General features: G+C 35.6%; 1 protein-coding gene across 1 annotated transcript in view; it reads right to left on the bottom strand.

Annotated features, from left to right (window-relative positions):
- Positions 1–25,565, bottom strand: part of LOC130580465 (neurobeachin-like) — a 251,330-nt gene that overhangs the window by 80,793 nt on the left and 144,972 nt on the right. The window contains exons 8-11 of the mRNA XM_057377984.1: positions 22,491–22,608; positions 21,503–21,605; positions 16,110–16,225; positions 7,720–7,832 (exon numbers count right to left, since the gene is read on the bottom strand). Of these exons, the coding sequence (XP_057233967.1) occupies positions 7,720–7,832; positions 16,110–16,225; positions 21,503–21,605; positions 22,491–22,608 (450 nt within the window). The remainder of the gene's footprint in view (positions 1–7,719; positions 7,833–16,109; positions 16,226–21,502; positions 21,606–22,490; positions 22,609–25,565) is intronic.

The following is a 25,565-nucleotide window of genomic DNA, read 5'->3' as shown; positions in this document are numbered from 1 at the left end:
GGAGAGGAGAGGAGAGGAGAGGAGAGGAGAGGAGAGGAGAGGAGAGGAGAGGAGAGGAGAGGAGAGGAGAGCTGGAAAGGCTCACCTCAGCTTCTCAGGACAGATCCTGGACTGGATGAACTAGTAATTTGGCTGGCAGCCTGGGATTTTGGAGATATGGGTTAATTTCTCCGATTCCACAAACATTTACAGTGTTCTTGAGGAAATTGCTTAGGCATATCTATACCTTGCAGTAGGAAGGTGAGCTGGAAATCCCTGAGCTGCTCTAGACGGGATGGTGCACAAACGTGGCCCCATTTATGCAGAGATGACAACTGGAATCTCAGAAGTGGCACAACTGTCTGGATGCAGCACTGCAGAGGAASGAGAGTGGGAGCTGCCCATGCTTAMACAGCTCTGCAGCTTCTAGTTCAGCCTTACGTAATYTATCTCTGGCCTATGATGGGCAAATACAAGAAATGCCTGATGTCCCTTCTCTGTGCAGTGATGGAGATCCTGATGTGAACTACTTCTCTGCATATTAATGGAAAAGACATGTCCCCTGATTCAGCAAACCATACACATGGGAAAGGCTAACAGAAAGTCCTCAAATTTCTCTTTGTTTGTAATACAATTGAAAAACTTGTTGATTAATCACAAACCGATCAGCTTTTGTGTACCAAATGACCAGGCATTTTCTGAAAGGAGAAAAATCGTTAATAAAATAGCAGGTAGTAAATTCGGCAAAGTCTGCCCCTGGCTTCCTTRGTGTTAATTTCATATCCATGTGGGAAAATGCTGTTACCCAACGTAATGGAAGTAATGGTAAGAGTTCATCCTTCAGTGAAGATACAGATTTTCTGTAAAGACCTTAAATCTCAGTTGTACAAACTAGCAGCTCACTCAGTTTTATCCTGATGAGGCAAGAGTCCTACTAGTTGACAAGCTTTACAGTAATCTGTCATATTTCTTGTGGAATGTGTAGACTATACAGAGTTTTGGTCAGTTTTCCATTGCTTTAATATGCCATTCTCAGCCCAGAAAGTCAACTACCTTGGCTGCCTAATATCATGGCTATAAAATGCAGATAACTTCACGTAATGGAAGGAAATAATTTTATTTCCATTTGACTGAGTGTGTGCACTGATTACAATGACTTGCACAAACAATACAAAGGCAAAACTCAATCTRTAGACGATGTCTCAGTCCATTTCTGAGCCATAACACAAACTCAGAAACAGAATTTGTGTCAAATAAATTGTTCTGAGCATTTTTTAAAACGTTCTTTTCATAATGTTTTATAAAATGCTTTTTCCAAACACACCATTTGTCTTTTTATTGCAAAAAGTCCTCTGTAAGGACTCATATTAAATAGAATTAACTTCCCACAAAATTGTTTTACAAGATATTCTTTACTCCAAAAAAATTAAACAAGTCACTGTATGACAATGCTCATTCAGCCACTTCACTTCTGATGTACTAAAACCTGCTGTTTCAGTTTGGTTTAGGTTTCTTTCACCCATTTAAAAATAAAGTATTTACCATTAAAACCACACTACTATTAAGGTCTTTTTTTCTTTTTTACCTGGCTAATATCTTTAGAATATCTTTAGACATCTGGCCTTTGAACAAGTGTATTGTCAATACATCTACTGTTTATATCCACTGGACATGCTATGCTCCTGTAATATTTACTTCTTTGCCAGCTATCTTCCTAGAACTGTATTATCTCATGAGAGCAGAACTGAATGTTGAATCCTATTTATCTTGTCACTAAAATATTCTATATTCATTCACCTTGACTCTAATTCACGCAGCAGCTACCTTGTTTGTTTATCTTTCTTTGTTTCTTTTTTTTTTTTTTTTTTTTTTCAATGGGCTGCACAAAATTGTAGTTGGGTACAAAACGAATATTGAACATGCCTTTATTTGGCTCTGGCTGAAAACTGACAGCTTTTCCTGACTGCTTGCTTTTTTATTAAGAAATACCAAACGAGCAACAACCTATAAATAGGACATCTTAAGATGATACTTTAAACTGAAAAATAAATTGCAATTTCACCCAAATTTGTAAACAGATTTTCTTCTGCATCCTAATATTAGAACTAGATATCAATAATATAAAATATAAGAGTACTCACAGATTCATAGTACCAGTTAGTAAATAAACTTTTTATTTAAGAAAAACACATGTTTAATTGTGTGTGGTTTTTCTTCTGATGGAAGAGTGGCATGTGATAAAGAGAGAATTTACAGAAATTGAGGGCTCTTAATAAGACCATAAAGTCCATTCCACAGCATATACATTTTTGGAAGTATTAAGGGTGGTTGCCTTGAAATATTCACACTTGGATGTATTCATTTGCATTATAACATTTAGAAGCCTTGGGGCTTTATCACTTCCTTTTCTTGAAATGGCATAGTAATAAGGAAAAGTGGTTATGCTTATCACCACCCATCAGTCAAACACCTTCTGTATGAACAAAACATAATTTTTTCCACTCAGTGAATGGGTGTGTGATGCTTCATACACATGTCAATATTAGTATTACTTTGCCTGGTGAAAAAATAATTTTATTTAACAGGATGTATGACTGGAAGTAAATGAGGAGAAATTCCCGTTTACACTTTAATGAGCAGGGACAATGCAGCATGTCAAAACCATGCACTCACTATAATTTACGAGTAAAAGTCATACAATTTTATACAAACAAACCATACCACATTTTAAGTGTCTTAAAACTCACAAAAAATCACTGTATACTAAGGGCTGTGTAAATTTTTCCTGGACTAATGTTTAATATTCTAAGTATTCTTCCAAAGGAAATCTCAATAAAGAAGAAAATAAGCAGATCACCTGGTGGTTTGATATTGAAAAGATAATCTGTGTATSTATGACAGCCTCTTTCATTAGCTTTTGATCCTGTCAAACAATAAATATAACCTTTAACCTTGTAAATGTAAGGAATAAAACTTGAACCTAAAACTTGAACTGTCTAATCAAATGAGAGGTCCAATATATCCCACTGCCACGGCACATTCCATGCCCATGAACTCTGAATTTAAATCTAAAACTATATGCAACAGGAAAAAAACTGAAAAGCCTTGATAAGGGAATTTCCAAACACCTAAAAGAAAAAGGGTAGATTTCAGACTAATATTTAAATGCAATTGTTCTGAGAGAATAAGTAACATCTGGATGTAAAAATATCACAATAAGGAGTGCTATGTAAAACCAGAATAAAAAGGAATGGAATGAAAGAAAAAGCTACATGTTCAAGACGGCTTTGCACAAATGTAAATATTTAAGTTTAGATTAAATACAAAAGGTACATGTTTTAGCCAATTACTGACATCGTAAGCAAAACAAACACCTCTAATTTTCTCTCCAAAAAACATATGAATTGTATTTGATACGTATATTCACTTAGGAGTTTTGGTATCAAAAAGTGGTGTATCATATTTTTTGTCTAGAAATCAAAATTTAAAAAATTTCAAAAGTAGTGTAGTCGATTATCAGAAATGACACAAGATTTTTACATGAACTTTGAGGAATAATACATAAAATATTTTTTTTAAAAGGTAGTTTTAGCACATACATTTAGTCACAAAAGCTATTTTAAACCAATTGTCATGGTTTTGCTTGCTCCAATATTTGGTGGTGGGGGATGGGGATCAAGAAACCACAAAGATGGCTGCTGTGAGAAGTCCTAGGGGTGTCTCCTTCTTCTTCTTCTTCAGCAAAGAGAGCCCTGCCCCACTCCTGTGTTTCAGAGCCAATCCATCATTGGTTCTGAGGTTGATGGACAGGCTGACCATCAGGCCTGGGCCAATTACACAGGATAGTTACACCTCTGTGATGACGTATTTTGTASTATTTAAGAAAGAATTCATAACAAKATAGCTGCGGCCGCCATGTTTAGGTTAATTGAGAGCATGTAGTTTTAGTATCTTRCACTGGAAAAAAACAGAGCAGGAGGGTGAGGAGATGTAAGAAGAAAAATGGAGACATCTAAAGATCACAGAACAGTAAGGAGAAGCTGTGCCCTTGCTGTGGTTCTTTGAACAAGCTGGAGGAGATAAGTTGTTCTTGAAAAAAGGACTATTTCCATCATATTGAGAGAGAGACCTGTATAGAGAAGTAAAGTGACCTTGCTGTGAGGAAAAAAAAACCCTGGCCTTTTGAGGATCGGACTGTTTTTGATTATGAAGCCAAGAAATAGAGAAGAGGTTTGCTCCCCCCACGAAGTTTTGATGTAGAAGAAGCTGTGTTTTGTGTTCTGCCAGGAGGTTTGTGATAATCGGACTCAACGTCGCTGAAAAAAAAACAACATGGGCTTTGAAGGACATTTCTTTTCTTTTCTCCTGCAAGGTAAAGAAGTTCCTTTCTGCTATTAGCAGTTTTACACTGACTGTTTCTCAGAAAAGGACACATCCCACAGCTGGAGCTGTAAGAATGTTGTATCCTACAATGCTTGGACAACAGCTGAGTGTTTTGATCTGTGTTAGACTTTCATTCTCCTGCCCCCCTGTGTGTGAGGGACAACATGGGAGGGGTGGAGATGGGGGGACTTGGAAAAAGAGATGGGTCCCTGGGAAAGTGTAACAGGTGTCTTAAAATGTCCATTTTATTTTTTCTTCTCTTTGTAAATATCCCTATCTTTGTTTTTTCACCCAGTGCCATTCTTAGTAGTGTGTAGTAATAAATCTATCTTGCAACTTAAGTTATGCAGCCTGTCTGACTCTTTGTGGAGTACATAGGTATCTTTCTTCCAATTATGTTTATCTCAAAGCCATAAATTTTCGTGTTAATTGGGTTTTCGCTCTCCCTTCTCCCTCTTCGGTGGGGGGGAAAGGAGGGAACGTCGTGGGGACAGTTCAAACCACGACACCAAGAAAACAAAGCATGGTAAGTGATTTCTCTGTTAATTGCATTGCTTTTGTGGGCTTTTATCACAGATGCAATAGTGTTAGAATTCTAAATAATTTCAAAACAATGTTTGAGGACTATTAAATACTAAATATCAAGGACAGAGGCTTTGTGAAATTAAGAAGGGCAAAATTTGCAGGGAGACAGAAGGTCAGGAACTAACAAAGGAGATTTTGTCCATCAACAGTTTAGCTGGAGGTTCTGATCTGACATGAAATCTGCAGGAACATGTCTCCATTGTAGGGTAAAATCTGACAGAAGAAAGCTGCACCTCATGGAAAGGATGCTGTGTGGGCCTGCCCCAGAGGTCTTGCTGAGGCTTGATAGCTCATCATGGTTCAATAATGTTAACAAGAAATTATTAACTCCTACTTTTAAGCACCCAGTTTCTCAGGATTCACCTTCATGACAAGGAARGAAGGGACTTACAGATACTGGACAATATCAAAAATGAAAACAGAATTGACAAGGTAATACCTCAGATACATTCAAATTTTGAAAATTTTTACTTATAATGCAAAAATTGCCACTGGACTCAAATATACTTAACAGAGCAAAGTAAGGCATTCCAGACTAACTGCATTTAAAAATAAATCATTAACCTATTTTTCCTTTTAAAACATGGTGAAATTAAATCAATCAGATGGTATTATAATGAACACTGCCAAAAATTGGCAATTACAACCCTTTTATCCTGAAGTATTCCACAACTCTAGAGATTTCACACGTGTTTTCTCCTACATTCATGGGATAAATGCAGCCCGGATATTGCCAGAAAGGAAAGATCATTTTCCTTGACTAGTTCTGTATAGGCTTTTCAGTGACCAAAACCCCAGCTGTTCCAGAGGACACCACCGATAGTTTTTGTTAAGTTTTCTAATTGGCAAGAAAAGGGACACGTTGCATGAATTCTAGGTGAAAAAGAAACAGTCAAGGATTTGATTTTATATTTCCTTTTGAGGATAGCACTAATAAAAATACAGTGATGTGTAATACAAGCCATAATAATATAATTCCATAATGAGCCTTTTCTAAGTAATGAGGGAAACCTATCTAGTCAGCTATCACACTGCTTCCTGTAGCAAAAATCCGGATTGCACCAAATTAAATACCCAGTGAAGGACTCATGAGACACTGTCTAATCTTGTTGCACTTCACCACGGTGAAGTGCAGTGCTAWTAATGCTCACTGAGTGAGTTTGAGAGATTTTGAAAAGTGTAAGCATCTTAATGAAAGGTTTATCTCTCTGAACAACTCTAAACCAGCAAAACTTTTATACATGCCAGGGAATGAGACAGTATAAAATGACCACAGGTCTTCATTTAAATCATGCCTGTGGATCTTTTATTGTTCTTGGCACAGATTACAATGGTGTTACAGAATTGAAAAACACATTTGTGAAACATTCCTATAATACTGTGAAAGGTCAGAGGTTTTACATAACCTAATGGAAGCATCAAGCAATCTATTTTCTTTTGAAGTATACTGTAAATGAAATGTAAATTCTGGGTTTATTTGCTTATTTATTTTTTTTATTTGTCCAAGAAAAAAAGTGAAAGGAAACTTAGGTGTCTCCATCTGCTATTACGAATTCAAGTCCTACTCAAATTATTTTGGAAGTCTTACAAAAACAGGCTTCCAGGAATGGTTACAGTACATCTGGAGGTACTGCAAGCAGACTCTTTCCAGCAGAGATGAAACTGTGAAATATCCAGGGCAGGATGTCTCCATTGCTCCCCATGTGTTTGCAAGAAGAGGAGGAAAGAAAGCCATACTTAAAGCAGAAACCCCAGAAACACTGAGCAGAAACCCCAAATGACTGAGCAGCAGCAGAAGGGAATGCAGGGGCTGCAGCACAGGACTGCAGAACAGGCTTTGGGGGTCATTTTCTCCTCACCAGCCTCACTCCTTAAGGCAGTGAGTGACAGCTTCCTGTGGTTTTGAGCCTCACTCAATTTGTACAAGCAACCTCCCCCTCTTGACTGAGAAGCTGTGGTAAGGATGCAAGAAAGCTGTCAGACCAGACAACAGAAACCTCACACTGGGGGCATTGCAGGACAACCCACCTTCACTGGCAAGATTGTGCATACACTTTCTTGATAGGAATCAGGAATGATAGTTCCCACAACTCAGTTTCAAACTCTCATTTTTGTCTTTATTTTAGCTGGCCATAAATAGAGCCCTTCCATATGTTTCTGCTTTGCTTAGCCAGGACAGACCTTCTCTGGAATCTGTTAACAGAACCAGAGTACCAGAGATGGATATTGATGACAACATGGTGCTATTAGAGAAAAAATATTAGGAATTTTTTTATTATAAAGTACTAACTGTTCAAAACTGGTTGATGGGGGGAAAACACCAAAAATAACAATAAGGACCAGGCACTCAAGGTATCTAAAATACAAAATATCTTTTATGGTAGTTTATGAACTATTAAATCAAAAGAAGTGCTGATACTGTATCAGTATTCCAGTCACTGCAAAACAAAGTGAAAGGCTAGTCCAAGCTTTTTATTTCCAAAGGATCAGCTTTCATAAACTAAGAGGGATAATTAGTGAGATCAAGTGGTCTGATGCGCTCCTGTTCCAAAAGTCAGAAGGTACAGAGCACTTGCAGATTTGGAACCAGATAAATCAGGGACATGGAAGTAGCATAATGTAGAGATTCAGTATAAAATAATTCGGAAATAGAAAAATCTATTTCAGACCTTTATGCTTTTAAGATTAAGACCTTACTTACCCAGACTATAAATATAAAACAAAATCTCTAAAAGGACTGGCTGAACATTCTTTAACAAAAATGAAGCATACCTTTGAAAGATCTCTGAAGTTGCCTGGAAGGGTCAGATCTAACTCTTCAGATTCATAGTTTGTTAAAACCCATGGAAATACAGGGTATTGGTTCAGATCATTGTATGTTCGACCTATTGAAAATAAAAGTTTTAAGAATTAGGAAAAAGTGTCCACTTCTCCAGCCAGAAAAAGTATCTAGTGGTTACATTTGTTGCATCACATGTTCCAGGTCACACATGACAGGCATAAATCTTCCAAACAAAAGCAGACATTTAGATGCACTTGAACCAGAAGTCAGCCCACAAATTGAAACAATATAAAAGGTACAGTATGTTTTAAGATCCAAAGATTTAAGAAATAAAAAGCACCATATGCCAATAAACACTTTCTTTTTTACTTCCATTAAGATATTTTTATAGAATGAATGCAGAAATTGAAAAGAACTAGACTATTACTTTCCTAGCATCTTTATGAAGTATCATAGCTGGAAAAGATTAAATGAGACTCCAAACAGCAAGGGCCTAAATCTGAGGTTTGGAAATCTTGGTCTATCCTAGCGAGTCCATACTAATCCATTATTCTCTCTGGCTCTTCTTTGCTGAAGAAGTGGTGAGATTCCACGGCAACGGTGGAATCAAAGTGGAGAAAGTTATGTTTGATGTAACACTATTTTGTAATCACTTCGAAAATTAAATACAGCTCTCCCCACTAAAAGGCAGAGCTGACTACCCCAGGCCACTCTCTTCAATTATGAAAGAAACACTTCTGTCATCCCAGCAGCTCAAATGTGCAAAAGCCATCTTCAGACACCATTTCAAAAGAACAGTCTGAAACTGCAGTGAACTGAAAATTAGGAATTCATTGCAAAGAAAARTGTGTTTGGGAAAGGCTGTTATTTCTGTGTTCTCTAGTGTTTAGCATAGTCTCACACTTCAGTGATAAGACAAATGAAATTTCTCAGCATAGAACATCCACTCTATTGATACAGTGAGAAGCACACAATATGCAACACGAATCTTAAAACAAAATCAGGTCACAAATGTATGTGTGTATATATTTATATAATATAATTAGCAGACTGAAATAATCCAGGTTAACAATTCCCAGTCCTGCAGCAGATTTACAGCCCTGTCTCACTCACTGCTTCCTTCCAGATTCTGGACAGATTCCTGGGGTACAAAACACAGCACAGGAAAACACAGGCTTCCTTGTTCAGAGTAGCAACTGTCTACAAAAATCAGTTCTGCTTTATTGAAATGTGAAACTTTCACTGCTCTACAAATACCTTACTTTTTCAGTACAAGTTGATGAACAAAAAGCATGTTTTTATTTTGAACATAGCTTCACTGAATACTGGAAAAGTGCATATTTTTAATAATCGTGCATCCTCTGAACATACAGACATTCACAAGAATACAAAAAAAATATAATTAGGGTGCAAATATAACTTTGTTAATAAGGGGGGTCTATATGTCTTGAAGGAAGACAACCCTGCATCATTTTCTACATTATTTTCCTCTTTGGAAAGGGTTTAATTATATATGACTTGTAAAGTTTCTTGAGATTATCAAATATGGCCTCTATAAAACTACAGTATCATACAATAAATGTTTTTCTCACTAATTATTCTTTAATTAACAGAAGGGTGTGCAAAAGCTTCCACAATGGAAAGAYATTTGGATTTATGCAGAGAGCAGACTAAAAAACCTTTGAGATCCAGTAAGAGAATGACTGAGATGACTGTAGTTTATTACAAAGCATAAGCATAAATGAAGATTCTTCAGAATCAAAATTTGTATGGAAAAGAGATCATAATAATAAAATCTTCAGCAGTAACCATTTTGTAGAAACATTCAAAAAGTGAGAACATTGTTTTGCAAACTTTTGAAAGAAACAAAATTACTTCTAATTTCAAATTTGAAGTTTTTTTCATACTGTGATTTTATTTATTTTTTATTTAATTTTGATACTTATTTCATTCATTTGATATCAATCCAATTTTAATATTCAGTCAAGATTTTGACTTTCTGTCCCCATTCCATATGGGAAAATCATAAATCTGTGAATAGGACAAGGAAAAAGCAATCCTGAGCCTAACTGCTGYATGAGTTCTCTTTTGCTGAGTGGTTACATATAATACAGACACATGAAGAAATTATTATGTGACATTAGCTCCATGTCAGAGCACTGCAGTAACTCCTCTGTGCAGGTTTTTACTCTACAATGAGAAATAATTTGAAGCAGCTTCTCCCTTAGTTTAGGTAGGTTAAGTTGCAAACAATGAAGTGTTCATGATTATGTATTTGGTAAATATAAGCATAGTCTTGTGAAAAAAAATAAAATATTCTCATCTCTCCTACTTCAATTTTTGTAAAATATCTTTTATTTATGAAGACATTAACTACTAAGAATAGCTATTAATTTATTTTTAATTAAAAAGTTAGTGATTTGTTTTTCTCAATTCAACAATTTTTTTTCTTAATATCAACTGACTCGAGTAGAYGAAAATAATTTAAATTGTGAAAGGAGACCAAACCTACAAGGTAAGACCACGCATCTGTACTTATCTCATCAAAGGACAGTGATTTAGGCCTATAATGGGATTACAAATCTCTAATTCTAAACATGCTAAGTATTAGTGGTTTCACTTTATGAGAAATGCTGTCTTGATAATTTCTAGCTTCAAAACTGGTAATTTTCAGAGTAAAGTCAGCAGGTGAATATACTCATCAATTGTCTGGTGCTTCCAGCAAGAATTATTTGGTCCTTTCTTTAGCTAAGTAAATATAAAACATAAACCTATATGACTTTTGGTAGTCCCTATACCTTTTCAGAAGCTTCTGATTTCCCCTCAAGTAGGCTTACAGAGATTAATATTAAAGGCTGAATATTAAATATTTCAAGCCCTGTGACATTAATCTACTTGAACAATTAAAAAGAGGCATAGTAAATGAGATCTCAGAAATACTGGATATGCTTCTTCATTAAAAAAAAAACAACTTGTTAATTAAACCATCCAATTTCATGTTTTTATATGGCACTTCAGTTTCGAAGGTAAAGTGAGCTAGAGACAGCTGACAAAGAAATTATAACTGCAATTCCTTGGTGAAAATGTTAATGACAGCAAATATTGTTTAATTAGATGATTGCAGCATCTGGATTAACACTCTTTAAGAACGATATTCCTGTGCTTGTCTGCTTCTTCACACTTTACAGACATTTTGTCATCTCTAGGTCATTAGGAAAGAATTTTTAATGATTTTTCTAGAAGTAAGTAGTTCGAGTTACATCTAATTAGATGACAATAATAAGCCAAACACATGCAGTAGCTAAATATATACATAATTAACCAGTGAGRGCTTGTACATCAGAGAGTAAAAAAGTGGAAAATGCTAAACAGGCAAAAAAAAAGGTAAGGGAGAAGAAGTTCATCTGAATTTATTACCTAACTGAAGATGTCATTTTTTTTCCACAAACCTTTAAAAGTAATCCCTTTCCACTACAAGAAATTGCTCACGAAAATTATGGATGCAATTATTCTCCATTTCTTTTAAAAGCCGTGGCATATAGGATTTAGAAGAATTTAAATTCCAATAAATACAAATGCAAGCACGCATTTAATATACTGTTTAAATTGAAAATAAATTAAACAGCAGAAATTAGTTAAATACTGAGAAATAGATTTGAAATGTAGACTTCTTGCTAATATGGTGAGCACTGTGACGATATTAAAAAACAACTTCTTGTTCCAACTCCTCTCAATCCCTTTTGCTGTTAGTGGAATTTCTTTTAAGTACTCTTTTCAATAGTTTTGTAATTCAGAATAGCAAAAATTACTTATTTCCTATATCACCCAGAGGGTTCAGTTGACATATATGCTGATCCCATGCAGAAAGGACAATTAGGCCATGTTTTGAAGGCTCATCCAAGCCTTCAAAACAAAAGGTTGCCTGAGAATRAAGTAGAAGGAGGGGAAAGGTGAGCAGGAGGGCTGATGTCCAAACAACCGGGACAAAAACCAGGGGCATGGAGAGTATAACACTGAGACTGATTGATAAGTAGCAGAGTGCAATGTTTACCTATGGGAGGAAAGCCCAGAGCTATAAACATGATGAAATATGCTTGAGCCAGAAAAGAGGGCAAGAAAAAGGTGAAGAGCTTGGAAACAGAACAGGAAGGTGAGAAAATAGCAGACTAGAGGGCCAAAGAAACAGGTTGAAAAAAGACTTTGGAGTGTTATGAAGATGGAGAGTTTTTGAACTGAAATTTCAGTGAGACATCAGCCAATGCAAGTCCTGACAATCACATGAACTTGGATAAGGACTGATCTAGAAAGAGATGAAATAGACTGTTAGTAAGGCATGATCACAGATCACAGAAGACACAGTGAAACTAAAAATGACACATGGCAATTTGTCAGAAGAGGTAATAGGACGATGTAAGAATTAAAAAAAAAAGTCATAGAATGACAGTTTTTCCAAGAGGATACTTCAAATATTGAGAACATATAAAAAAGCCGGGGGCCATGCTTGTCAGGACAGACATCCTGGCAAACCAGGGAGAGATTTAAGAAGAGATTCATGTTTATTTCAGTGGTTCTGTTCCACAGAATCAGTCTGTGTTGTCTTAAACAGTATTAAACACAGGCAAAGGACTTCTTGTGGGAAAGGACCCATATTCATGATGTCACAATGAGAGAAATAAACTGTGACAGAATCCTTCTGAATGTCTCTCTTCCGAGGCTATCTTGTGTAATTTCAGAGAAAGATCCCAGGAAAATTGCTTTCTCACCCTTTTGTGGACGGCTAGGCACTAATTAAGAATAATTGTAAGGAAAAGAAAGGAAGGTACAAAGAACAGTCAAAAGATCTACTAAACCACTTTGTTAGTGGGCCTCTATTTGGATGAGAAGAAAAAGCAGCAAAGTGACCTTACTTATTACCTACTTACCAGAAGATAATCCACAACGCTTAAGCGTCAAACCTCCATGTTTCTAAGCTACAGCTTAGATTTGCTGCATAAACCAGTAGGAACTTTATGGCAAAAAAAAWGGAAGGATGTATTTCTCAAAAGCTAAAAACAATAATATTGTTAGAGAACAAGATGGTGCTTAAATAGTTATATTCTAAAACTAAGTCATTACAGCTACACTAACAATTACTGGCAAATGAGTTGTAACTTATAAGGAAATATTTCTTATGGAATCTTATTACAAAAGAGTACAATTAAGAAAATATTTAGAAATCGGATTTCCAAGAAAAAAGAAAACACATCTTTACTTAGGAAAAGATGTCACAAGTATTCAGTACTCTATTTTTGTGTACAAAATATAAAATATTGTATTTTTTTTCTGACTGCTGAGGGTCCTGTCTGCRATGCATTTTGTGTCTATTGAATAAAGGTGTACTTGGACAGTTATCAAACAGTGTATAYAAGAGCTGTTATCAAAACCAGGGCAACAACTTAGTAGAAGTTCTTTGCTTTACTGTGTTTCTGATAGAGTTCTTTGTTTAATTAGTGTTTCATTAGAAAACACCTATTTGTTGTAAGGGAAACATTCTTAAGGAACACTTTTCAAGAAGACTTATGGAACTACAGCTGTGCAAGAAGTGCTGTCAGGCTGYCTCACAGCTCTCAACCCTGCAGTTTCCCAGATCTCAGGCCCAGCTGTTACAGTGCCAYGCATGCTGGAGCCAGAATCAGCTTGGGGATGGGAGAACTTCTAGACTTGCTAATTTATATTTATTTTTCAAAGCTTTCTCCCCTTCAGCTGGACTTTGAGCTCATATGCACTCCATTGTGGGGGGGTTTCTGGTGTGCCAGAAACTCTATGAGGAGATTCTTTGCAAAAGTACCCCCAGGTACTTCCTGAGTTCTTGGAAATGAGCTTTCTAGATGAAGTGCAGACTTCACTAAAACTACAAAACCTGGTTGATCCTCCAARAAATAACTTGAGAGGATTTTTTACTTCTGTCAAAAAGCTGGAAAACYTTGGGTTTTGATCCCAACTGGAATAGAGTTTATTGTCATGTGTAGAATTGCCTGCTGGGTTTTAGTCAGCTTTCATTCTCTGATGTTATTTTCAGAAAAGGTTCTGTCTGCGTCATGGGCAAGTTAAGATACCAAGGATAAATTTAATTCTAATTTTTTTTAGAAATTACATAGTGCTGAAAGATTTTATAAAATGGTAGACAAAGCTGTGAAATGAGCAAGGGATCCTATGCAATTAACAAATGAGATTACATGAACAAGTGGGATTTACCTGTAAGAGATGGATACCAATAAATATGGTAGAAATTAAATGCTCTGAGTCAGAGAGAGACACTCCAAGGAAGAGTGACGAAACTGTTTTTCAAAATAGAACACAAACTCATGGACATACACCAAAAATAATAAATAGTAATCCTTCAAACCTTGGCATGTCAGGTAGAACCTGGAATGCTAATATCAGGCCATCCTGCTGCAGATGTGTGATACCAAATGACCTTAAGAGAAGCCTGTCTTGTGCAACTACCGCAAGTGTGTGGTTATAAAGTTGCCCAGCAGCACTAGTATCAAATAGGTAAAAAAATATTTCTCTTTTGACGTCTGAGATACTCTGAAGGMATCGCTTCAGGCTGAAGCTGTTAACTGATAGATATTTTAGTGTGTTATTGCAATCCCTAATTGACTTCAGACATAAGGGTGTCTTCCAGGTTTAAATGCTTTGGTGGTGTATCTAGAAAATAATGATCTTGGAGTTTTAAACAGATTAAAAATAAAAAATAATTTATAAAAAAATGGCTGAGCTTTTGTCTACTCTCATTTAAAGAGTTTAAATTCACTGCTTACAGAAGAAATGAATAAATAAAAAGGAAATTACAAGCAGAGGCCAGTTCTATTGATAATGCATTGGACAAAGATTGAGGSGATCTAGTCTAACTTTCCAGTTCTCCGGTAAATCCTCCAAGTTTAGGTGAGGCAGATAGGGAGCCAGCCAGAGTATGCCTGTATTTCCTCATCACTAGAAGTGCAGTGGATGTGTGAGAGGCACGAAGCATCTGGAGACAGGCCAGTGTCCAGGAGCAGGACAGCAGCCTTCTCCTGGCATTGCACCAGAGGCAATAAACGCTCAGCAGGGCTCCTTCCTCCAGCAGAGATCTGCGGGGTTGCAGCTACAATGTTTGGGAAGCAAGCTGGTGAGCTTGCATTGGACTTCACCATATGGACTTTCCAGCCCAGCCCTCCAGTAGTTTCAGGGATTCTTCTTTTTGCTCCACTGCACAAGGAAAACATGCCCTCAGATTTTCCAACTGCTCAGTGGTAACACTTCTGTATCACACTGATACACACTGGGAGGAGTTGATGACACATGTATTAACATCCATGTGACTACTGGATGCATGGAAGATGACTACCATCTAAGCACAGAGACCAAAGCCTGAGGATTCAAGGGACTTTGACAGCTCCCAAATTCTGCCACTGCCCTACTGGGAAGTACACAGCTACTGTCCTCAGACTGGTCAGCATAACAAGTGCCACCTTTGGGTTTCACACTCACATGTGTCTTATGTCTGGCCTAAGGACAACCTCGAGTGTAAAAGTCAGGACCAAGATGAGAGTTGTAACTCTGGAGTACAAAGTTGCCAGGTGGAATTTAATTTGGGTTTCAAATGAAAGCTTACTGAAGTGAAATGCTCTCCACAGGCAGGTTCACAAGCAGCATGTGTGCTACAGACAGGAATCATAATAGTAGACAACCTCCTGKAAATCTCTGTATTTGGTGTAGAAAACTGCTGCTTTTTACATTTAAAATTAACACTGGAAAAGTTAATGTGTAGAAAAGGAAAAGGTGAAAGGACTTTCATATCTTTCTGAATGTTTAACTAACGACAATTGCCASAAAAGCTCATCTTTTGCCAATAACAAATGCTTATCTATGGCAGTTATTTCTCATTTTAAGATACCTAATCTGATATTATATTTCATCTCAAAGAACTAAATAAGAAAAGATGCTGTAATCTAATCATGCCACAATCCAGGTGACATCTGTGCTAGGCAGAATATTGTTGTTATTCTGCTGTCTAGTTGCTGTTGCTAGAATGATGAAGTAGCGAAATTACATTTTCCCATTATTATTTCCAGACAGTCTCTGGCAATGGTTTGTTGACTCTAATAAAGCTTCAGACAAAGCTGTCAGCAGTGGAAATGGCAGAAGGGGAGCAAGGAACAGCTTTCACAGCAATACATGAATCTAAAGTCTGCCTGATAGGCTGAACATTTTCTGCTAAAATTTAATGTGTGTGTGTTTCAGAATATATCACAAAGCTGCAGCTGAATTCTAGAGGGATAAACGTATTCTATCAAATCACTTAAGACTTTGACAAACRTAAACATGTTATCAAGGACTGAAGAGCCAGAAGCCTTACCTGCTATAGTATTGAGGAACATCAAGTATTCAAAGTTAGAGATCTCCCGTCTCTGCCAGCGCTGAGTCATGTTCGAGGATTTATAAAGTTGTCGGGGCGTGGCCAGAGAGATTCTCCTAGGAAATACATTTAAAGAATGATTTTTGAAGAGTCTTATTAAATGTTAAGATGCAGGGCAACATTATTAATGTGATTAATTTCAGATTCTCTCAGACGCTTTTTTATTCCATTTAATGAAGTCAAGAAGACACAATTACCCTTATTTGAGAAATGGCTAGAATTAAGAATCATATGTTATTTTACCACTACAATAGCATTGCAATAAATCAGAATAATACATATTGTGGTTTATTTTGCTCTGAATCTGGTTAAAAGACTGCAATTAAAAGAAACTGCAGACCTCCTGGTGCCAGGCTTGTCCAGACGGAAGAAAAGAAGAATACATTTCCCTGTTTTGAAAGGATATATTGAGATAACTTTATTAAGGTGAGTGAGTGATAGATTAAAGTGACATACATTTCTATCACATGGGTTAAAGATATTTATTACACAATTTGTGCACCTCCTCTATGGTCAACTACCTATGATTCTTTCCTATATCCCAGTAATGTCAAATATTTCTATTTATAGCCTGGTTTCTGAAAGAAACAAATTTTAGTCAGTTATCTGCCCACATATTCATAATGACTTCTAAATTGCATTTTATTCATGCAAATTTGGAAGAAGGGCAAAAGCTTCCATGACCCTCAATTTCCACACWTTTTTTTTTAAATTTACATGACCGRATAAGGGAGAAAGAATCAAACAACATGCCAAGGAAAAGAAAAGCAGAAAACCTCAACTCTAGTATATTTGATTTGGCAACATCACAATAACCAAATACCATGAACTCAGTCTTAAATTAACCATTGGATACACCGTCCCTGATTGATAGAAATACTGGGAACTAAAGTCAGTCTAGACTAATGCATTAAAGAAAAAAAATCTGCAACAGGCAGAAGCAGTCTCACTGCTCATATTTCTACAGAAAATAGTTCTTGCCTGAAAAAAAAGATAAGGAAACTTTTAAAAGGAGAAAATATTCATCTCCTCAGACACCCTTTCAAAAAGAAATTTAGATGTCACATATGTGTCAATATAGAGAAATTTTTATACTTGTTAAAAACAATAATAATAAAAAAGACAATTCCTAATGCATAGTCTGAATCTGGTAAATTTAAAGAATATATGTAGTAGTATTTACTCAGCTTATCAAGACTAAATTGGGACTCCCAATGCTTAATCTTTCAATTACACTCTGAACACATTAAGYGTATTACTTCTAGATTCTGAAAGCTAAATATCTGGATATTCTATCGGGCTTCTTATGAAACAATTTATCTAAAGAAATATCTGAATGTAATCATACTTAATATTGCATTTTATAGAAAAACAACTATTTTTTAAAGTAGAACTCCCAAAGACATATTGTTTCCAGTAAACTTTGACTAATGCCACATAGAAATTAATAAACACAGAAAATAAAAATACTAAAGAGATCATTAAATTTACAAAGCATTTCTGTCACAGACTTTCTGTTCCACCCACGACAAAACAATATTTATGCATCAGTACAGCTTAGTAGCTGCTTTTAGGCTTTATTCACAATCTCTTTGGGAGTCTCGAAAACTTTTAAACTGCCAAGTAGTGGACTTTGCATTTGAATGCCTGATTTGAATGAWCTCTACAGAAAATAAAAATATACCAAAAATGTCTTTATTTACTCCATATTTAAGGTGTTTGAAAGATTCACAGTTACTTCTGCAGAGACTGGAAGAAATTATGCACAATAAATTGGTTCCACACCTGCTAGTTTCAGCTAACACAGGAAGACCCACTGTTTTCTGTTTTGCTAAAACYATCCAACTTTGATCAAACCATTTCTTTCTTCAATAGGCCATCACCAATATGAAGAAGCACAAATGAATGTGCTCCCTTGCTTCTAGAGAACCATGAAATATCTACTCAAAATGGGTACGGGRGAAAAGTCTGATGTACAACAGAATGATACAATTTTTCAAGTTTTTTACATTTAAAGGTATTTAGAAAACACTTCATGCCATTTTGGTGAAGCAAGGGATGTTCTTTATCCCATTTGCGGAATATGGCACACCCCCTTTCAGAGTCAATTTTCATTTACTTAGCTACAACACAATCTCATACAAAGAATATTTAAGTATCTTGCATGATATTTTGAATTGAGTTGCTCTTGTTCAGAGGGAGAAAAAAAGGAAAGTCACTGACTTCTGACAAAAATCTCATCATTATTCACTTTTAATTGGAGTTCTAAAAACGGGTTTATATTTAGATGGTATCAAAACTTAGTTTTTCTACCTCTCTTTGTTCACAAAATTCAACCTCTGCAACCAGCTGTATTGAGATCTGGAAATCCATCACCAAGATACTGCACTGAGCTGATATTAAATATTATTACTGTAACAGCCAMAATACATTTTTTTCAGAAAAACTCCATCATTTGAATTTCTTAGTTTCATTAACTGGAGCCACTCTTTTCTCTAGTGATTAATAGCCTGCAGAATTTCAGTGGAAGGCRTTAGCATGTTTAGTGGTGAAGATACTGTGTCTTTTACCAAAGACACAGTATCTTCTTTGATCTCTATACGCTTACAAAACCATCAGGCAGCTCACAGTTGGTTTCTGTGCTGTCATGTTAAAAGCCTTAATAAAAACCTCAAAAAAAAGACATCAGTAAATTACACCTGAGGTGTTAGACTCATCAAAAGTAGTCTGATAATACCATGCTAAAAATGTGGATATTACTCTACCTATGTAGAATCACATGGATCTGTAGAAGTTAAAAGAGACAGCACTCTCTGCCCTGTTGCATCRTTTGGCAAGGTCATAAGTAAACCACAATCAACGCAACATGTTTCAGGAACAGTGAAAATGCATTTATCAAAGACAGGCTAATTTGATTACCAACAGACTGAACTCTTCAACATGTGACTGATTTTAAGGATCTAATTACTTCTTTGCAACATTAAGCATAGGCTTGATCTCTTTGTTGAATCAAAGCATTAGAAAGCATGTTGGGAAAGACAGTAAAGGCAAACTGAAGACAGAACAGCAGTCTGTAAAGTCTTGGGAAGTCATAATGTTTCACCTGCTTCTAATCCTTTGTACCACTAGATCATAAATATTTCTATTTACTTCTACTTCCTTGCACCTTCATTAATTGCAGAATTTCACCATGAAAACAGACATACACTTGGAAGTCATGTACTGTGTTATAAGTAGTTTAGTTCTTTGGAATGTTTCCATCATGAATGTGAGTCTTTATGATACTGTAATCAACTCTAGATTATAAGTTTATCAGAGTAGTATCAGAGAGGAAATATAAGTTGTGTAAATAAAACTAGGGAACTTTAGCAAAACAAATAGAAAGATCTGCTTTTGTTAAAATATTTTAAGGTACAGCTTAATCTGGAAAATTGTGATGATAAAAAAATGGATAATGTTTTGCTCAGTATAGCGGATCCATCTGGTTACTCAACGTAATTTCTTCTTATGTTACTTATACAAATAAGCATAATTTTAAAAAATTAGCATTCCAGAGGCAAGGAATTCTTATATTCATAGGAAGGAAAATTATATTCTAACATCAACAAAAGATTAACTACTGAGCAGTTATAGAACCACATTTCCCCTCAGTTACTCCCCTGCAAACGTACTGAAGACAATAAGGAAATGTAGACAGGCAAAAAAAAAAGAAAAAAACCCCATGATTACAGAGTCTTTATTGTGCCTAAATCATACCATCATTACACAAAAGAAAAGAAAGAAAAATAACTTCACTACCATATGCCAGATATATTCTGAAGGCTAGCAAGCCTATTTACTATTCAAATTGAACTTTAATCAAAAAGATATGGAAATAACTGCATATTATATTGAAGCTGAAACTTTTCTAAATAATTATATGTCAACAAACTTTTTCAGACAATTATTCACTGAATAATGCACAAAGGATATGAACTTCAAAAGTAAAATTGTCACTGTAGATATGAAATTCTGATTGAGAAATTTGCAATTTGTTTGTGCTGGCCATTTCTATTTCAGGAAAGAATACTGTTACTTTCCATTTGGAGACAGCATTTCCTTTAACTTTAGTATATAGAACAATGCAAATATTAACAAGATGCGCCTTACAAACAAATGCCTGAACTTTGCCTTGATCTCAATGAAAACTTGAGAAAGTTGGCAGTTTGCCTGAAGACTTCAGCACATTCAGGAGATCAAGCCTTAGATATCATGAGACTCTCAGGTTCATGACAGGGAATGATATTCATCTGGGAATGAAACAGTTCTCCAATTCTACAAATGCTTTGACACTTCAGAGTATTTCCACATTTTTCACCAGGATAAAACAAGGACAATGTGAAGTTTTAGTTTGTAGGAAATGACTTAAAGAAAGAAAGATACATCCCAGACACTATACTGAAGATTAAGCCATTGGCTTTTGGCCATATCAAGCCAAATGCAGGTCTGAGCACAAAGCACCATATTTTGTTAATGTCATGCTGTTTCCTCATTCCCTTCTTTATTTTTGTCTCATTTTGACCAGAAGTTAATCTCGAACCAAAAAAATGTCCCCCCTCCAACTCAGTGAAGTACACATGAAAATTGCTTCACCTATACCTGAAATAGGAATACTTTTATCATAWAGGAACTGACAATTTCCAGCCTTATTTCTGCCCATAGGCTGACTTCATGTTGAAGATGATGAGAAAATAAAAATTCTAAGTTTTTTATCGTATACGAAAATATCTAAAACTGAACCTTAGTAATTCTTTCAAAAATATATATCCTGCTTAATTTTGTAAAGAGAAGAAGAATAATGCATTATACTAATGTATGGAAGAAATTTTKAAATTTCAAAATAGACACTGCACTGATAGAAAATGAAAAAAAATCTGCATGCACTCATATAGAAAAAATAATTTACACTCAGCAAACACAAAACCTAGTCCAGTTCAGTTCCACATCCTGCATAACAATCACAGCAAGGATGAACATTCATCTATGCACTTATAAAAACTGATTGGAAACCAGACTTTTAAGAGATAAGGTGTAAGTTTTTTTCACTGGAAGGTGCTTATTTGCTGTAATGGAAAAGAAAAAGACCTCACAATCTAATTTACAATATTTATATTCTTATTCCATATACTAACAGGCCACATAGTAAGTAAAGGGAAATGTTTGTCAGACTAACCTTAAAAAAGAAAATCTAGAATTTCATGACAGGAATAATGCTCTAGTACTGACATTTAAAAAAATATCAACTGCTTGAATATAATAAACACAAAATATAAAAACTATTTTAATTGAATTACCTTGCTTGTGGCAAACCATAGCTGGTTCCTACTCCAACACGTGGTAAGCTGTACACAACTTTTTTCACTGTTGCTTGGTCGGGAAAATTAAACATAACAGAAGCTAAATAAAGAAAGGAAAATATGTACCAGTAAAACACTTGCAGAAGTCTGTTATTCACCTGCATATATTTTTTGAGTGCTCTGTTTTTTATTTGGGGAGAGAAGTAATTTCCACTTTTTCCTCCTGGGGATCCAAGGTACAACAGAAATTCCTGACATTCGTCATACCTAAGTACAATTAGCTGGTTAACGTTTTGGCCTTAACTCTCCCATTTTGCAGAAGATCTGAGTGGTTTTTACTTCAGAAGAATCACAGCTTACTATTAGCCCATATAATCTCTTATCAGGCAGGGAAGCTGTTCAGTAGCATGGCATGGCATTCGGTCTTCTAACTGGAGTGTTAAAACACCCAGGAATAAGGAATTCTTTAATTCCTTCTCCAGCTGAAATAAAAGCTCACACCAGCATTCTTCAGGGTAAAAGACGATGTATCCATTTCACCAGCCACTGTACTGTGATTCAGAGCAGCACATACAGAAAACTGAGTAGATCCATTTATTGATCTGATACTTTTTTAGTTTAATTCATTTTATAATTAGAAAAGGAAATATCCTTTAATATATTTCATTAAAATATTTATAGACCAGTTGAGAAGAAGGGTCAGACAATAGAAAAAACAAATTTCCTATCCAACATTTGAAGAATTTACCAATCACAATGATCTGGTTTCATTAACAAATCTCACTCCTGCACAGAAAGCAGTGAGATTGATTTATAAGATTGATTTTAATACAATTTGCACTGAATAGGTAAAAGAGCAACAACTATAGAACAGACATAAGCATTTTGTCAAAGGAAGCACAGAGTTTTAATTTGTAAGATGAATAAATAAATACAAAATAACTGCTAGCACAATTGTATGCAACAAATATTAGCTATGACCTACTTCTGTTTGCCATAAACACTTCCAAAGCTGTGTTCTGGAGAAGATAACGTCTTGAAAAAACAGCTCGAATCTCACTGAACATCCATTTTCCATGAAGGCCTTCAGTATAGGCAAGGACCTTTAAAGAAAGTCAGGGTGACAATTATTAGCAGGAATTTTTCAATACAATCTAAGAACATGGAAATTTCACCCATCAGTTAAGTTAATTATGTCTCTTTAGCACTTAAAAATTATGACTTAAAATGAACTTGAATGTTTTTAAGAAAAGTATCAGTAATTACTGTAACCTGATACTTCTATTTGTCATGTGTCACAYCAACTTAATTTCCTCAAAAACACCAAAATCCCAAAGTTTACAAGCAAGCACAGAGAAACAGCCGTATTTGCAATTATGTTTAGCTGTATCTTCTTCTAACAGTGTGCATGACACAGTTGTCAGTTATGTATCATACACCAGATTTACTTCTGAGGCTGCTTTGTGCAATATACAACCAAAATAATATAACTTGCTATTCACATCCACATCAGGGTTATAAATTACAAGCCCCCCCATTCCATTAATAAATAGAAAAACTAGCAAACCTGTATTCACCTTAATAATTTTTCTAAAGATAGGTATGTCAAACATCCCAAACCATCAACAAAATACAGCAATTTGTAATTTTGCATTTTAAAATTAATGTGTAAATATTTTAAAATAAAACAGTTAAAAATTAGCATTACTTTTCCCGATTTACATTTTCTCAGTTGGGTGCATTAATATAATTAGATATTAATATCAAAATAATCTTTTTCATTTTTCTTTCAGTGTTCTGGATGTTAAAAAAATAGACCAAAAAAGACACAAAGACACAATTTAATTAGATGTCACCTTTATTAACTTATGTCATCTGTATCATGCACTGTAGAACAATTTTTTCCAATCCTTTCCATCATCTGGCAGGCTCCCTTCCACCCTGCACCTCTGCTCAGGTGGCCTCTGCCATGACACTCCCAGGAAGAGTCAGTTGTTTGGAATGGGGATCTTCTCCACACCCATCTGCATTCCCCACACTCTCTAGACTGTGCCTTTGCTGAGCTGCAGCCATTAAGAGCATTGCAGCCTCAGTGAAACAAAGAAATGTACTTTACCTTCCCTAAAAAGCAATGCAAAAAGAAGGTTTTGGACTGGAGAAGCTAAATTTCTCTGTAATCCATTAGGTACACAAAAACTGTCATACAGCAGCTTGCAGTGCTTTACTCACTTATTTGAGGTCTTTACCTTTTGTAATCATGACCTCCCCCAACTTCTGAACAGGAAAATGTTAGGGGGACCACATGCCACTGYGGTCCTTCATGCTTGAGGAAATGGAATTTGTATTTCTTCAATCTTTTCACTGATCCAGCTACAAATTAGTATCATGTCTCCATATATGAAAAAGCTAACTTCAGTTTGTGCACTTGGTATGCAACCTTTTCCTCATAGCCATGATAACTTTATTTCAGAAAGAACAGACGGTAATAACAGCAACACAAAAGTTCTTCAGCACATGGTAAAGTGTTCAAATGTTGGTTCTGTCCCTGATAGAAATGATCAGAGGAACACAGTGCTGCTCACACCAGAATAAGTTACAGGCAGAACTTAGATCAACATTGTGGCTGATGACACTGTTTCATTTACCTCAGCTCTCCACACTAGTTAAACACTGCTTGGAAGAAGGCAAGGAGCTTGATTCTTTGGAGGTCACCCAGACACATGCAAGACACCAGATGCTCCCTCCACTCAGTCACAGATCAGCTGTGGAATGCCACCGGATATGCTAAATTCTTGCAATGGTTAAAAATCTGTATCTTCTTTTTACTTTGAACTCTGAGAGATCTTGTAACACCTTTTTCTGGGACCTTTCTAGTATCAGGTAACGTTTCCTTGTGTTGGTAATTACACACTGGATCCAGTTACTGCTTAGCCTTCTCTTTGATAAGTCAAATAAACTAAATTTGCCTTGCTTTTCTTTCATTGAGGTCAGATGCTAGGATACCACTGGTATCATTGTATGTGAAATTCAGTTGATAAGAACAATGACKGTGAAGATTTAAGCACTCTCCTTTGAATGCATTCTGCTGCTATCTGATACATAATTTTTGTAAGTACACAGGTTTTTAAGATAAAGAGAGGAAATACAGAGGAAAGCACTCATGTTTAAAAAGCTAAAATCTGAGCACAGTCTCTTGGAGGGAGAAGTTTGAAATGTATSTAGCTGTAACCAGATCTACAGCAGACAGCAAATTTGCCAAAGAATCAATTCCTCAAGAAGGGCATCATGCTTCAGGAAATCACTTTTTGTATCAATTTTTTTTTTAGCTACTCTTTTGGGAAAATAAATGTTTAATAATAACTATATCCCATATAGTAACATTTTAGATGATTCACAGTGATACATTTATGATTTCTTGATATATACCACAGCTTAGTTATTATAGATCAACACTAAAAACTCACCATATACCGATCATACACTGACTGCCTTTTACTTCCTCCTCTTTTTTAATTAAGTATAAAGCAATTGCAGCTACACAGATGTACATTCAGCCCACTATGAAATGAATGACTTATGATGGCACTCCAGTAGAACAGTAGAATGGAACAGGAAATYGGAGGAAAGGAAGGCGTATATAATGCAATTAATGTCCCCAATTACATTCTTCTTAACTGTCTATAAGTCCTAAAAATATCAGATTATTATGCCATTATCAAATCATCTGAATTATTTCAGTATTTCTGTTGTACATTATTTCAGTATTTCTGTTATAACATTTCTGTTGTAACTTTTCTGTACTGCCCATTTTTGCCATCCTCCATCATATTCATCTTACGCCATTTTCATGTGATGCATTAAACCTCCCATTATTAGATACCTACAATTTACAGCAGATATTACTGACATGGTTGCAGGATTCATTCTTGTTGTTGTAACAGCCAAATTAAAGAATTTTATTTTTCTGAATTTGAAACCTTTAAAAGGTTTATACACTCTTTTTTGCCTTCCAGAATGTTTTTTAGCTTTTCACTTTCTCATAGGACATGAATGAAGTCCT

The sequence above is a fragment of the Malurus melanocephalus genome, unplaced genomic scaffold (genome assembly GCF_030028575.1).
Source record: "Malurus melanocephalus ecotype Western Australia unplaced genomic scaffold, MMel_1.1 scaffold_336, whole genome shotgun sequence".
Lineage (NCBI taxonomy): Eukaryota > Metazoa > Chordata > Aves > Passeriformes > Maluridae > Malurus > Malurus melanocephalus.
The sequence above is the reverse complement of the archived record's forward strand: the minus strand, read 5'-3'. Positions and strand labels throughout refer to the sequence as shown.